The following is a 14,459-nucleotide window of genomic DNA, read 5'->3' as shown; positions in this document are numbered from 1 at the left end:
GCAGATCCTCTTTTCAGCTTGCTTTCGCCAGCCTGGCACCATTATTTACGGATGGTGCAAAACCTAAAATGTTCCACCATTCAAAGCAATGCATGTTCCCAGGATGATCTCCTGCACCAAGAGAACAGAGATGTCTATTCTGCTCCCAACAGTCTCACATATTTTCTCTGGCACTGAACACTATCTGTTAGATTTGTTTCCAGGTTATTAAGATCTTTTCCATTAGAAGGCTACGGCTAAGCAATATGGACTAAGCCTTTTCCCAGCTGTGCTCTAGGCTGCTGCTCCATTTCAAATCAGGTGGGATTTTCTTGAGGAAGAGAAGGAGTGACCATGCCTGGGAAAGAGAAACTTTCAGAGTGCAGGTCAGGGCAGGCACAGGGAAGGTGAGCACAGCAAACAGCAAGCCCACCAGAGACTGGGAGACTGCTGATGAGAGCGGCAAGCAGACACACAGCATGCCTCCGGGGTGACAGTCACAGACCTCTCCCGCAGTGAAAGAGAAGACTGAATTTGCTGCAAGAAAGAAAAAAATCACTGAAAGGTTAAGAAAGCAAGCCTTCCTTGCTGTAAGGACACAATAGATAGAGGTTTTTCATAAAGCCTTTTATTTCTAGTCTCTAGAATAAAATACGAGTTGTCTATTTTAAGTAGCTACAGTTCTACTAGTTCTAATTAAACTTGGCCTCCGAGTTTAAAAGCTTTCTTCCTGTCTCTAGGAGGCCCGCAGCAAGGCACACCTAAGACATTCTTATCCCCCGGTCTTAAAGATCATTGTTTTCCTCTCTTCTGACCAAAATCTGTTAATAAAGAAATCCAAAGGACATAAAAAGAAACAGAGAAGCAAGAAAGAACACAACAGAACACTTGAGATGTAGTTTAATAAGAGATCAGAAAAAAAAAAAATGCAAGAGAAGATGTGCCGCTCCAATTCTAAGTCAAGAGAACAGAGGAGAAACTATTTCCTTAGCTTCCAAAAAGTAATATTCTCTCAACTCCATCTGCTGGTCATAAGGATAACTGTGAAACCAAGCTGGTGTCTGGAAGCCAAACTTCACACATTGTACTCCTAACCATGCAGAAATACTAGATTTACTGGCATGTCCACGAAGAAACCATTCATCACCACCCTTGGAATATGCAGCACTGCAGACACTGCAAAGCTTCAGCAAGTTTGATGGAAAAGTCTAACAGGGTTCCCCCCACTGACAGCACATCCCGGAGTCTGGGTACTCCAAAAACAAGAGGCTCCTGGCTCCCGTACAGGCTGCACACTGCGCTGAGTGCCAAAGGGCAGAGCATGGCTCACTTCCACAGTCCAGAGATTTTGCATGATCTCACCGCAGCAGAGCATTGCCAATCCTGCATCGAACAATTTAAGTGACACTGAATCTCAATCGTGTGTTACCAAAACTTCCAACAACGTCAGAAGCAACATCTTTCTTTTGGTAACAAGTCATTCAGTCAAGATTTCAAGCTGCCCATTCTGTAAGGAAAACTGATTGTATTCTGTAACAGTCACACAAAGCAAAAGCTACTATGTTTTTCAGATCCATAGTTAGGAAAAAACAAACAAACAAAAAATCAATCCATCCAGCTGTCACTGAAAATTAATACCTCAATGCTGACCTTTTAATCATTTTAATACCATAAGGTTTGTTACTTCTTTGCTAATTAAAGAGATTAAACCAAAAGTACTTCTCAGGGTCTAGTATAAGGTCATGCTTGGAACAAGGGCTGAAGATGCAATGAACTAACACTTCCGAGAACCACTTCGTTTGGGAGGCGACGGGGGGAGAGAGAGCGTGTTGTTCTTAGGAGAGGGGTAGCCTGAATTCGGATTAAAAAAAAAAAATCCACTGCTGCAGCAGAGGTTTATCCTGGCTGCCAGCATGAGGGTTACACCTCGCAGTGGGAAAACTCCTGGTTGGTGTTTGGGACAGGGGTGCCACACATAATGATGCTTAGAGTAACGTGGGTTAAGAAACATACTCATCTTTTGCTTTCCTTTTGCAGCGTACACACAAGGTTACAGAGAACGGCAAAGGATTGAAAAGAGTATTTAAAAAATGACTTGCTTTTCAGGACCAAGGGGTCTTAAAACAACAGCTACACCTTTCTATATCCTCTTATTTAGATATTCTCAGTGGCAACCAAGGTGTTTAACATCCTGCTGGAATCTGGTTTTCTGCCTCAGACATGCCACATATAACCAATGTTTTCATTCACATGGGTTTGTCTCTCACATGGAATAGTACTTTTGGGGCCCTTTGAGATAAGGAGAGTATAGAGGGCTGGTTTAGCAAGGTATGTGGTTCCAATCATCTCACAAAAACCCCTGGAGGTCTTTATAAAAAGATGTATTTGGTCTTTCGCTTGCTGTAGAGGGTGGAGTCTGAACTGATCCTCCACAGCTTCATTTTTGATAGCTGGCAACATAACTCTACACCCTTTTCCACTTCACTCCTGCCTCCTTCGGGAAACAGGATGGACCATGTCTCCAGCAGATGATGCACAAGGCCAAATACATTAAATCAAACCGCCATCTTTAGGGTCCTAAAGCACCATGAGACATAGCAAACGGCGAAGAGATTGCAGCAAGAAAGCATGGCGTAACAGTTCAAACACTGCAACTCTGCTCTGGGGAGCTGCCTCTGTCACAAGCCACTTTTCACAAGTGCCATTTGGGTCATATTGTAGTTGCCCAATGCGAGACAGACATCACTTCCATGAGTTATGGGAGCACACGTCTAACCGATGTGAATGTTATTTTACCCTTAGATAACGTCTTAACATATGAAATGAGGAAGGCTTTAGCAAGCCAGAGCCTCCAAACCTCAGGTTCAGAGTCAGCAGATTCTTCCAGTCTTACTCTTTTTGTGCCTCTCATGTTTAAAACTGGGGCAACACATCTTTATCTCAGAGAGGCACTGTGAAAATTAACTAATCCAAAGTATATGCCTGCTCCAGGGATGACTGCCACAGAAAAGACCGTTTGGAAAGGACTGGCTGAGTGAAATATATTACTACATACAGTCAACAAGGCCCACAGCTACACACTGAGCAGCAAAAATAGAACAAAATGTTGACTATATGCTCTTTCAGAGGGCACCGTTCATATTGTACACCGAATAAAGCAAAGTCCCTGTGGAAGGAATAACATATGGCCATGTATGTACTATTACCAAATAATTACACTGCCTTACTCACTGCTGCCAAATAAAGGTTAAAATTTAACAAGTCTGACATTTCTTTTTAAATTCTTGGCTTTGCAATAAAAATGTTTAGATGGAAACGACAGTTTTTAAAGATGAAAGTTCCACCCCCCTCAGGACCGCATTCAAACTCTAACCACCACATGATCCATAAGCAGGGTTGAGACCTTTTGGCTCAACAGTACAGACGTCTATCAGCTGAAATGGCTATTACTCTCTGTATTGGCTGGAGGGAGAAAAAGATATATTGGACATACAAAGCTTTTGACACCTGAGAAACAAAGAAAGATGGTTTTGATTGTCCTCTCAGAAGACAACTGATATTTTTCACATTTTAAAGAAACGCCAATTGATAGTACTGGGAAAGTAAGTTTCCCTTATTTTCCTCTGCCTCTTGGACAAGATGGGAGAAAGGAAACAAAAGTTTTTTCTTTTACTTCCTCCTCCACCACTAGACAAGCCTTGATGGCAAATGCCTTTTTTATTCCACTTGAATATCTGCCATTACATCCTATACAAGTAAGCAAGTACATTAAGATTTAGGCTTCCCAAAACCTGACTTTTAAATGAGCACAAAATTAGGCTTCAGAATCATCCAGTCCCTGAGATGAATACAGGACTTTGGGCAGATTTGCAGGTTCTCTGCAGAATCAGGGCAATAATTCATTTGCTTTACACCTGATCCAAACTTAAAGTATTAACAACAAAATTAGAATGCATCAAATTGTCTTTTACAAATATTCTGCGTGAGTGCAAGTGGTATTCTGAGCATGGTCTTAATCCTAGTCACCAGCTCCTTTCCATAATCACAAGCAGTAAATGACAGATGATATTAAACAAAGATTTCACAGTGTAACTAAAGGAAAATTCAGAAGTAGTCCTCTAAAATCGGGAGAAAAGAGGAAGTTTATTACATCCTGTTCCCTCTCATATACAGCCTTATTAGTGATAAGCAGGTAGCAAACTCACTGATGGAAGGACAAGCATTGCTTGTGCCAAAAAATAGCTGGTTTTCTAGTTAAATTAAAAAATAAGCAATTTGCATCTTATGGAAGGTTTTACAAGTTTCTATAGTAACTGCTATCATGTATAAGAATATAAAATGCAACAAGCTAGAGTTTCCATAGAAACGACACAAGCAGTTTGATTAATAGGCAGACATACTGAGACAAATGGGAATATTTAATTTCACTTTATAAAGAAAACTCTAGTAAACAGAATACCACAAACTTGTGCAAGGTATCCTAATAAGAACTATTCTCATAAGCTTGTGAGCTGCAAGTCATGCACAATATAAACTGAGAAGCATGTGGTGTATTTACCACATTAGATTCAAAGGATATGAAAGGTACTATTTAGTTTCAGAAAGCTGATGATGTATCCAACACATTCTAATTGATTTAGGAATTTAAACCTACAAACAGCACTTACAGAGAAGACATTTTCATCTGGTTTGGAACTAAACGTACCAGACAAAATGAAAGGATGTAATGCAATTCTTATAACAAAACACTGTGATTGCTTAGGAAGTTAAATTACTGCATAAAAATGTACACAAATTGTGCAGAATGGTAGTGAGGAACCATGGGGCAGCTCTGATGTTTAAATGACCACGGAGAAGTAGTCCAGTAATGTTGCAGAAGCCGAATCACCCAAGAATTTAAAATGCACTGTCAAGACATAACGAGTAAGGAAACAGGCAGGTACAACTCACCATATTTGGCACACTGGTGACGGGAGTACTCTTGATGTCGGCAGGAAAGGGAGACAAACTATTCGCCATGCCTGGCTTGTTTGGTAGCTGAGGATTCACTCCCGTAGCTCCCATCTGCTGCCCTCCAGTTTGACTGAAAGGCTGCCCAAAGGGACTAGTGTTACCTGCCATTCCCATCTGGAAAAGAATGAATGAAATTATTATAATTTCCTTGATTCCGAAGGGACATTAAAAAAAAAAAAGGCAAGCATATGTCAAATATCCATCTTTGCATTCACAGAGACCAAATTCTGGTCTAAGTTGCTCAATATTAAATTCTCAATTTCACAACTTTAATCAAATTTAAATTAATTTTAAAAAAAATATTTTACAAATTCACAGTCGTGTGTGTCTGAAGTCTTGCAATCCAACTTACAAAATCATTGTGCAAATGCAAAGGAGAAAACAAGATTATCCTTCCCAATTTGCATTGACAGAAATTACTTTTTCCAACACTGCAAAAACTTTTGAAAACCAAACCAATCTCAAATCCTGTAATACTTTGTGTATTCTGTGCACAAAGCGTTACTTTGTACATAGACTAGATGGGAAAGGAGCGGAATATATATAAGCATCTAGCAAATGCTCATCTACTTATGTTTTGGTACTGGAGGAAAAATGTCTGAACAAAAGGACATCCATCTAAGGCTGACATCCTTGACAAATTACACCCCCAAAACTCCTTAAGAATAGCAAGCAGAAATACGACTCCCCCTGAATGAGTAAAGAAAATGCTGTCCATCCAAAGAGCTATTTCGCCTGAAGAACAGTCTCCCAAGAGAAGTGGTGAAATCTCTATTACTTGAGCCAGTTAATATTACACTGGACAAAAGGTCCTGAAAAGACATTTTAGCAGGAACTTAGTTCTTTCAAAGAGGATGACTAAGACTAGGACCCTCCTCCCCCCTCCAAATAAAGAGAAATAAAAGTCGACCGATCATGTCTGTGCTCCTCCCTGCCTCACACTGAGAGGATTTCTAGATGACTTTATCACCTGTCAGAATGTCTTAAATATAAATCCAGCCACTGAGCGAGTCTTCATTTGAAATATTAAATCCTATTTTCCCCTTCCTTTGACCTCTCCAGCCCTTCCTTACACAACACACTGGTTTTCCACGGTCCTGGTCTTGTCACTTCCCTTACCAGCAGGGATTCAGGAGGACTACTCCCGTGGCTGGAAGAGGGACTGCGCACGTCAATTTATCAGCGTAACAGCCTCATAATAAGGAATTGCTCAGTGGTTGCTTTTTCATGCTTACAGGAATTGGATTGAACGACCAGTTGATGAAGCACTGGTTAAGAGCAGTAAATTACGTCGGGGCAGAGTCCAATAAACACAATTTGACTGTGCCTCGTCTCCTTTGTCAGTGTACTTTGTACACTTGGGTTTCAGACAGCTGGCCCAGCCGCACTCGAAGTAGCTTTACGTTAGGAAATACTCCCTTAACCTGCATCCTGCAGAGTGACTGTTGCAAGATTCAGGCCTTTTTCCACTGTACAAAATGTAATATCTTTGCAGAAGAATCTGACCCATTATATACACATTAGAAAAAAAAACAACTGTTACTTGGCAATGTAAGAGGTTATCACGTATGTGCTGTGTTCCAGAGTAAAGCTGAATAATTCAAATAGCATGTAAGACCAAAAAACCCCAACTGCTTAACAGCATCAAAAGCTTAGCCATAAAGACTGCTTTTAAAGAAAAGTAGTATTGGCTACTATCACATTGCACAAATATAAAGAATTTTACTTTCTGTATTTCTGTGTTTGTTTTGTAGGACTGTATGTTCAAAACAATTAGATCTTTTAATTGTTATTTATTACAACATGGATTTTGGCAGCTTTTCTCTGAAGAATTAATAGTGAAGTATTTAATAAACTTACCTACTCATCTTAACCCACTATTTCAGACATAGTATGAGAAAGGATCGTCTGATATCTACAGCTATTCAGTAATACTATGATCGTCTATCAGATTAACAGTGAAGAAAATTTCTGAAACTAAAAGTGAGATTCTGAGAAAGTAGCTTATGACCGACCAGTTAAACCTTTCCGAGGCCAGAAATAGGAGCATTAGCTGTTTGGCTGTTACTCAGTTTCCCCTTGTGTCTAAATCCCCAACTACAAACTTCATTTGTCTGCAGAAGGACTTGGCCCTTCTAGTCATCTTTGAACTTGCTCGGAGGTTTAGTGGAGGTTTTTTAAATTGAATAATATATCGACTATTCTGGCAACCACCGCTATGCTACAGCTTCCCACGAGCCCTACAGCCACCACCACTGCTGTGAAAGCACAGTGGTGAGCCCGAATTGGGAGAGAGAAATGCTGCACACATGAAGCTATTTCCACTTGGGCCACACCAGCCTGCAGGAGACAGCGCAAGCAAAGTCCGTCTTGGACCTCGCAGCTTAAGGCTGGAGCACGCTCAGCCACCGGGGAGGAGGTGGAAAAGACTCGGTGCAGGCAACGAAGTTGCCCAACATGGATGTGCTGAGCTTGCGCAGCATAATGTTACAAGCCTCTGGCAGAATCTTAGACACAGCTGAATTTTCAAAAAGCAGAAGAGAGATTTTCTTTAGGCAGTGAGAATGCTAAGCAAATTTTACACCAAATTTAAGTTCTTGCTCCAAAAGAAACAGGGAGGTGTTCTTCATCTTATTTCATTATCAGGAAAGATTAACTTTTCTTTATTAAAGGAAAAATGTTTAAAAATAGATTTTTAGGGAAAATATTACAAATATTTTGGTCTCCAAAGACAAAGAACAGAAAATTTCATTTTAAGTTTGTTAAAGCTCTAAACCACTAGAACATCCCAAAAGCACCAAGGAACTGCAATCCTATCAGGTACCACATGGTTGGTTTATCATATTTTAATATGATAAACCTTTTCAACAGATCTTGTTATTAAACATATCACAATTCCGTACAAAAACAAAGCAACCTTTCAAGTCTTCCAAACTGAGTGCTTAATATGACGGGGATAATTTTTCCTTTTCTAGGTAGTCATTAAGTAATAGATACTTGATTGAAGTTTTAAGAAATGCCTTGCTGTTCTTTGAAATCAAGCTGGAAGCAGAGTAGCTTCCATTTGAAACCTTGTATTTTTTTAAACTCGCTCTCTGCCACATGGTATTTCAATGTCTACAGCTGTGCTTCAGTAAGTGAGAGGAACCTAAGGCTAAAGAGTTACACCAGTCTACAACTTTGAAAAAAATAGCAGATAGTTTGATAACATTGTAAAACGTTAGACATACCCTTTAACCTACACTTCACTTTTGTAAATTACTGCCACTGAAACAAACTGCCAAAGACTTTTGTTTGTTTGAAGTCAGATATTTAAAAAAAAAAAAATCTGTGAAAAGGGGGAAAGACCTATTTTTTTATGTGGCAATCCCTGAAGTAAATATGGAGACAAAAATCAGGAGGGACCATACACAAGACGAGTTTATTAAAGCTCATAAATATTCGTAGTTTCAGGTTTTTTTAAACTCAGTTTTGCCTCAGAGGAGTTAATCTCACTAACAGGACTGTGATTTCCAGAGCCTGCAAGTGCACAACACAATGCAAGAGCAGCTCTAATGAACTCTTATCTATTTATAACAGTTTTCAACCAAGGCTGGGATCGACGATGAGTTTTAGTGGCAGAACAACCTGCTGCATTAAGATCAACAGCGTTTCAGAGCTGTTACTGGTAACCTGAGGAGCAGCTCGGCGTTTATTCCAGCAGCAACCACCTCCAGCAAACGCAGTCAGGCAGGGGCTCCAGCAAAGCAAACCGCTGCCAGCCCCTCACTGGTGGGAAGGCAACAAATAGGCGGTGGAAGAAAAGGAAGAATCAGGCAGATCCCCTGCATATCAAACACTGGAAGACATCCGAGTGCGTAAGGCATTGACTGGCATCTCCTGGTTAATTACCTGAACATTGAGATCAGGTGACCTTCCGTAAAACTTTATCTAAACCACTGCTAATTGAAATCTCAAAAAACAACTGGCAAATATGATCAGATTATTGAACCTATACATAGCAAAGATTTTACACTGCTTATTCATCCTGCAAACTGAAACCAGCAGCTCCGAAGCAAGCGAGTCAGAAGGCTCAAACGCTGCCGGCTCCTGCCTCTGCCCCCAGGTTTCTTCCCATGTGAAATGAGGGGGCAGGTGGGGGAAGGCAGATACTCAGAAGGCCTTTGTTTTTGTATTTCTGAAACAGAATTCTGATCCCAAATTAGGTAGTCCAGGGGAAGATAATCACAAGTCATCAGAGATGATAAACCAGCAAGAAGATGGGAGGTAGCAGCCTGGTAAGAATGGTCATTTTCATGTGGGATTCTGAGCCATCAAAAGACTTGTATTTTGCTTAAAGTTTGTTAAATTTAGTTTCCTGAAAGCAACAATAGAAAAAGGCAATCCAGTGTGAGTAGTTTCTTTTTCCACCTGCAATGAATGGGCACGGATGTGTATCACAGGGCTACTCAAGCTTCAACATATCAGCGTGGTAGCCGGTGCATTTCCATTACAACAAAAGCATAAAGCTTCCCTCAACAAACCTGGGTTATGCTGCAGTTCACTCCCATTTTGTTCTAAGCTTAAGGATGTTCCCTCCCCTGTTGTCCTCTCTATCAGTTCGTTCAACTGTCAGTTCACCTCCTTTCTTCTCTACCTGATGCAAGTACCATTTTCTGCAGGCCACATTCTCTGCACTCCTTCATCCCGAGGTGACTCCTTTCATCCCACCTCATCCTCTGGCAACTCATGTTTTGTACTCCTGTTTCTGTGTTACCATTTTGTACAATTCTTGCTTATTGTCCCGTTCTTCGTGGTCACAACTGCAATGACTGCTGATGGAATAAAGCAGACTTTTTCACAAGCAAAGTGTTTTCTGTGCAGCTGTTCCATCAACTGCAATGGGGGAGATGTAGGGGTGCTATAAACCACGCCAGCACAGAACTGCACGTCAAGACCAGCAGTGCCTGAAGAAGTAACGTGATTAATGCAGGACAACAGCTTAAACACATTATTTCTACTCTAAAACAGTTCTTCTCAGAAATATAATGCTACTCTCCTTTAACGGAAAAGATGCGTTTAATTTATTAATTCTGGTATCCCAGAAAGACAAGCAGATTCTGTTCCCTTTTTTATCACTATGGCAACTCTCTAAGATACTGGAATCTATTGCTGAGTGTGGATAGGAAATAGGGTATTTCACTCTACTCTCACAAGCCGAAGAATGTACAAACTTCCAAGCTGAAAAAAGAAAAACTTAAAACCTTTGTTTAGCTGACTTGGACTACACAAGACATCTCGCACTGCAATGTTTTGAGCAGCAGGTGTGGGAGGTACTTCTCTTTGTTTTGCTTTTTAGTTGTTTTCAGAGCAGAACAGCAATAAAATTTCCTCTAGTTCCTGGAGTTTCATAGATATTATAGATCAAGTCTGCGACCAAATCTATATACCTCATCTGACGGCGCAACTCAAGAGTTGATATGACAGAAATGAGAAGTTCACCAATCTAATTTAAAAGATACCTTAGGACCAGACTGGATCTTCATACTATGCCACTACTTCTATTTTTAAAGCTTACGCTTTTCCTCCTTTATCACTGCTGACATACCACAGTACTACTTCTAACCCAGCATCAAGGAGCTACTCCCTCTTTGTACATGAAGCATCTAGGTCATAAATAAATCCTGTCCATTCCTCCTACTCTACTCGAAGTTTTTATTAACTGTCCCTTCACCTCTACCATTACAGCCAGTTCTCTCATTCAAGTAGAGTTACTTCATTACCACGTAATTCCTCTGAGGCTCCCAGGACATGCAACTAATACAACATGCTGCAAAAACCATTCACTGTTACAAGCACATAATTTCCTATTCACAATCCCTTTTTTAGCTTCCCCTCCAATATGCTGTCATAAACTACAGAACTGTCTGCAGTTCTGCTCCTTGCTACCTGTTTTCCTTTGGGAAACTCTGCTCTCCTCTGTTGCCCCAACCCACCTTTCACTCCAGGGTTTCCAAACTTAATAAAAGGTCTGGCAGGACAGACTGAGTTCACTATCAGTTTTCCTGCAAGAGAGAAAGCACCCTCATTTGCAGGCACATGCCATGGAGCAGCACCTACCTCCGACAACACTCCTGGTTTTGTATCTTGCACCACCGCTGCCTACATAAAGTTAATGCTATAGGCGTTTTGTTTTTTTTTTTTTAAATTAGTTGGTCCAGACAGATTAATCCAGAAAAAAAACTTTTCTCTAAGTTAAATGTTATGTTCATTAAGTTTTGAAGCACTGACTCTTCTGTATGAAAATGGAAGAAGGTTATTCTGGCCAAGTATTTAAAAACAAATCAAAAGAATACCACCAGATGTGGAGTAGTCTGACAGCAGAAAAAATACTGAAAAGTTGAGATGAGAATCAAAGAACTCAAAGCAGCATGGGTTCAGTGGAAAATGAACCTGGCTGAAGTAATCTGATTATGATCCAATCCTGTAAACTAACAACAGTTATCGTTAATATTCAATTCAGTACCTACTGGATTTTTAATTAGAAAACAGTCCTAGAAAGAAAGGAAGCAAGCTAGACAAGCTTGGCTGGACTTTGAGAGCTGTGAATCTGCAAAGTGCTTGAACAACAAATCTGAGCTCTCAATATGACAACAGGAGGTATGAAAAGAAGACTGGATAAGTGCAAAGCTACATCTTTATGTGTTTGGCTGAATGTGAATGCTATTGTAATGACGACGATCACGCTGTATTAGTTCTTCAGGAACAATACGTAAAAATGACACGATTCAGAAAGGCCTCAACAACTATTCAAAGGACTAAAAGGCACGGCTACAACAGACAGTCTAATTGCAAACTAATAGCCTAATTTATTTAGCTTACTATTTAAGCTTATTAATTTGCTTATCTTATTAAGGCAATGACTGAAGTGATCCTAAAGTACGGATTTTGAGAACAGAAAGGTGGTAACACAAATATTTTCTATTTAGCAAAGACATATCAACAGCTAAGAGCTGAAGCTTTATAGCTTCAAAGCAAAAATTAGGAAAAAAGTAAGTGACCAAATACCACTGAAATTCTTAAGATTATACTAATCTTTTATCTAAATAGTGTGTAGTTCTACTCATCAACAGGAATTAATTCATAGAAGCCATAAGGCCTATAATCAGAGGTATCATGTCTGACTTTGTATCACTGTCATTTTTATATGCTTAATCCTTTATAAAATGGAACCTAATAGTAGGAAAGGAATTAGAAGTTCCCTTCTGCTTGTCTAGAGACAATACAGAAAGGTGAGAAGAAAAAGTTATGTCCGGAAGCAAAAGTGATCTAAGACCTTGACCAAGCTGCCAAGTCCATTAACCAAACCCAGAGACAAGTATGAAAGTCCAGGAAAGCAGAGGTGCAGAAGAGAAGCCAAAAACTGCATCAAACTATTGTATCCTCCTCTGCACTGCAGAACCGTATTACATGAGCGTGGCTAAGTGCAACTTCAGATGATTGCTCTCCTAACGACACGAGATCAGAGACAGGGTGGACTGCAAGACAGAATTTCATTCATTCACCCCATCCAGCAGCAATTAAGTTGCCTCTTCAGACTGACATTGATTGCAGGATCACAAAACCAGTTATGTTGTTAGCTAGGTATCCTAAGGGAACTGGGCTTAAGCAATAGTGCTGCGACAATCACTGTCCTATCTCCTCCCCCTTCGGCAAATCAAGTTTTCTCTAATCACTTTGGAAATCACTGGTCAATTTGACCCATTTTTGTTAAGGGTCTTGCAGATAATTAAGTTCCTAAGTTGCGAGTAGAGAGATGGACAGGTAAATTATGACACTCAGATTAACATCTCCACAAAGAAAAGGCACAAAGACCTCTGCCATTACCCACTGCGTTTAGCAGCAGACAGTGCATCCCGGGCGCTAAACGAGCCACCATTGCTGCCAGTTGTCCTGTCAGCACCTCAGAAAGATTATCTGAGGACACGGGAGGGAGCTGAAAGCACGATAGGAAACGGTTTAGAAGACCCTTGGGGAGGGGTGCTGTGAAGAACTACAGCCTCTATCGTGGCAGTGTGAGGATACACAGCCAATCTACTGGTTATGCTACTCTCAGATCTGTTTTGGCAATAGAAAAACAGGAAGGTCAGAGCCTTGTTTCCCACCGAACTGTTCCCATACCTCCGAATCTGACAAAATAGTTATAGGAGGAAGACACAAAGACAGCATTTTAGTGAGCCACCACTGTTGTTGTATTATTCTGGACTTAAGTCTATGGTACAAAAGCTAAAATCAATTTAACTGTAAGCCCCATATTAATTATTTAAACTATTTCAGAGAACAGAACATGCATGTCGTAATTAAGGAGAGAGAGAGCAGAGGCATCCTAGATATGATCTGTTTTGACAAAAAGCCAGATCTTCACAAACTAACAGTAGTGTTGAAGAGTTGCATACGTGAGAGCTTGCCTGTTCAACAGTATAAATTGCTCTAGTAAGACATATTTGTCACTCACTACTGCTTTCTTCTAAATCCCTTGTATTTGCAAGGAAGGGCATTCCCCCTGCTTCCTCCTGTTGTATCACTGAAACAACCCAGTGTGAAATAACATGCTAAATGCTGAGGAGACAATAACTAGTTCCACCTTTCAAAAGCTACCTATAAATTATGATTCAGTTTTCTGAATGCCTCAGCTGTAACTTTAGGGTTATACCATAATCAATAGCCTTAGGTTGACAGAGCAACTGTGCATAAATAATCCAATCCTTCTAGAGCCATTGCTACTCAGCATCTCACATGCTTCATCCAAAATCCCCTACTACATCACTGATATGTTAGGGACACTTTTCTTCTCTCTCTCTCTCTTTTTTTTTTTTTAAAGGGCAAGCTGGCACAAAATGGAAATTCTGCACTTCCCACTATGACCCACAGATCCAAGAAGTATCCTTTGGGTTCGGCATGAACAGAATGATTGGGTGTACTGCTCCTGCCTCCAAGCTATCACTGTCGTAGGTCACTACAGGACAGGGATGATTCAGAACTTATTCTGTACTTGCTGCCACCAAGCCATGCAATCCCATGCACCCTTTACTTTCCTCCTTTATGGGCCTCACCAAAACCAGTCACTTAATACTCCATTATTGGACTAAGCCTTCAAATCTCTTGTCATCAAACTACTACACCTACTTCAGATCTGGGCTTTCAACACGCAACTTGGTTAAAAAGCTCAGCATTTTGTCCCCCTTCTCTCCTTCCATCCATTGAAATGTTTTTGCTACCAAGAAGTGTGTCACCTTGCTTGGTTTAACTAATTTTAACTTTCTTCCTTGTGATCTTTCTTATCTTTCTCTCAAGACAAGAAAATCAAGCAGTCAGGTGTCTCAGATGTTCAGAAGTTATCAATTCAAGTATACAAATACTGTGAATGCAAGAGCAGATCTGCTCTAAGCAATGGAGGAACATCAGAAACTCAGACTGATAGATGCTTC

At 40.4% G+C, this 14,459-nt stretch overlaps 1 protein-coding gene across 13 annotated transcripts in view; it reads right to left on the bottom strand.

Moving 5' to 3' along the window:
- Positions 1-14,459, bottom strand: part of CREBBP (CREB binding lysine acetyltransferase) — a 96,502-nt gene that overhangs the window by 55,122 nt on the left and 26,921 nt on the right. For 10 of the 13 annotated variants that reach the window (XM_075165934.1, XM_075165927.1, XM_075165931.1 and 7 more), the window contains one exon: positions 4,930-5,106. The exons of 2 other annotated variants lie outside the window; for them this stretch is intronic. In XM_075165934.1, coding sequence (XP_075022035.1) covers positions 4,930-5,106 — 177 coding nt within the window. Of the gene's footprint in view, positions 1-4,769; positions 4,794-4,929; positions 5,107-14,459 lie in introns of those variants that run through there. One more of the 13 variants, XM_075165939.1, reaches the window with a different exon arrangement.

The sequence above is a fragment of the Calonectris borealis genome, chromosome 16 (assembly GCF_964195595.1).
Source record: "Calonectris borealis chromosome 16, bCalBor7.hap1.2, whole genome shotgun sequence".
Classification (NCBI taxonomy): domain Eukaryota; kingdom Metazoa; phylum Chordata; class Aves; order Procellariiformes; family Procellariidae; genus Calonectris; species Calonectris borealis.
Note: the sequence above shows the minus strand (reverse complement) of the source record. Positions and strands in the feature narration are given on the sequence as shown.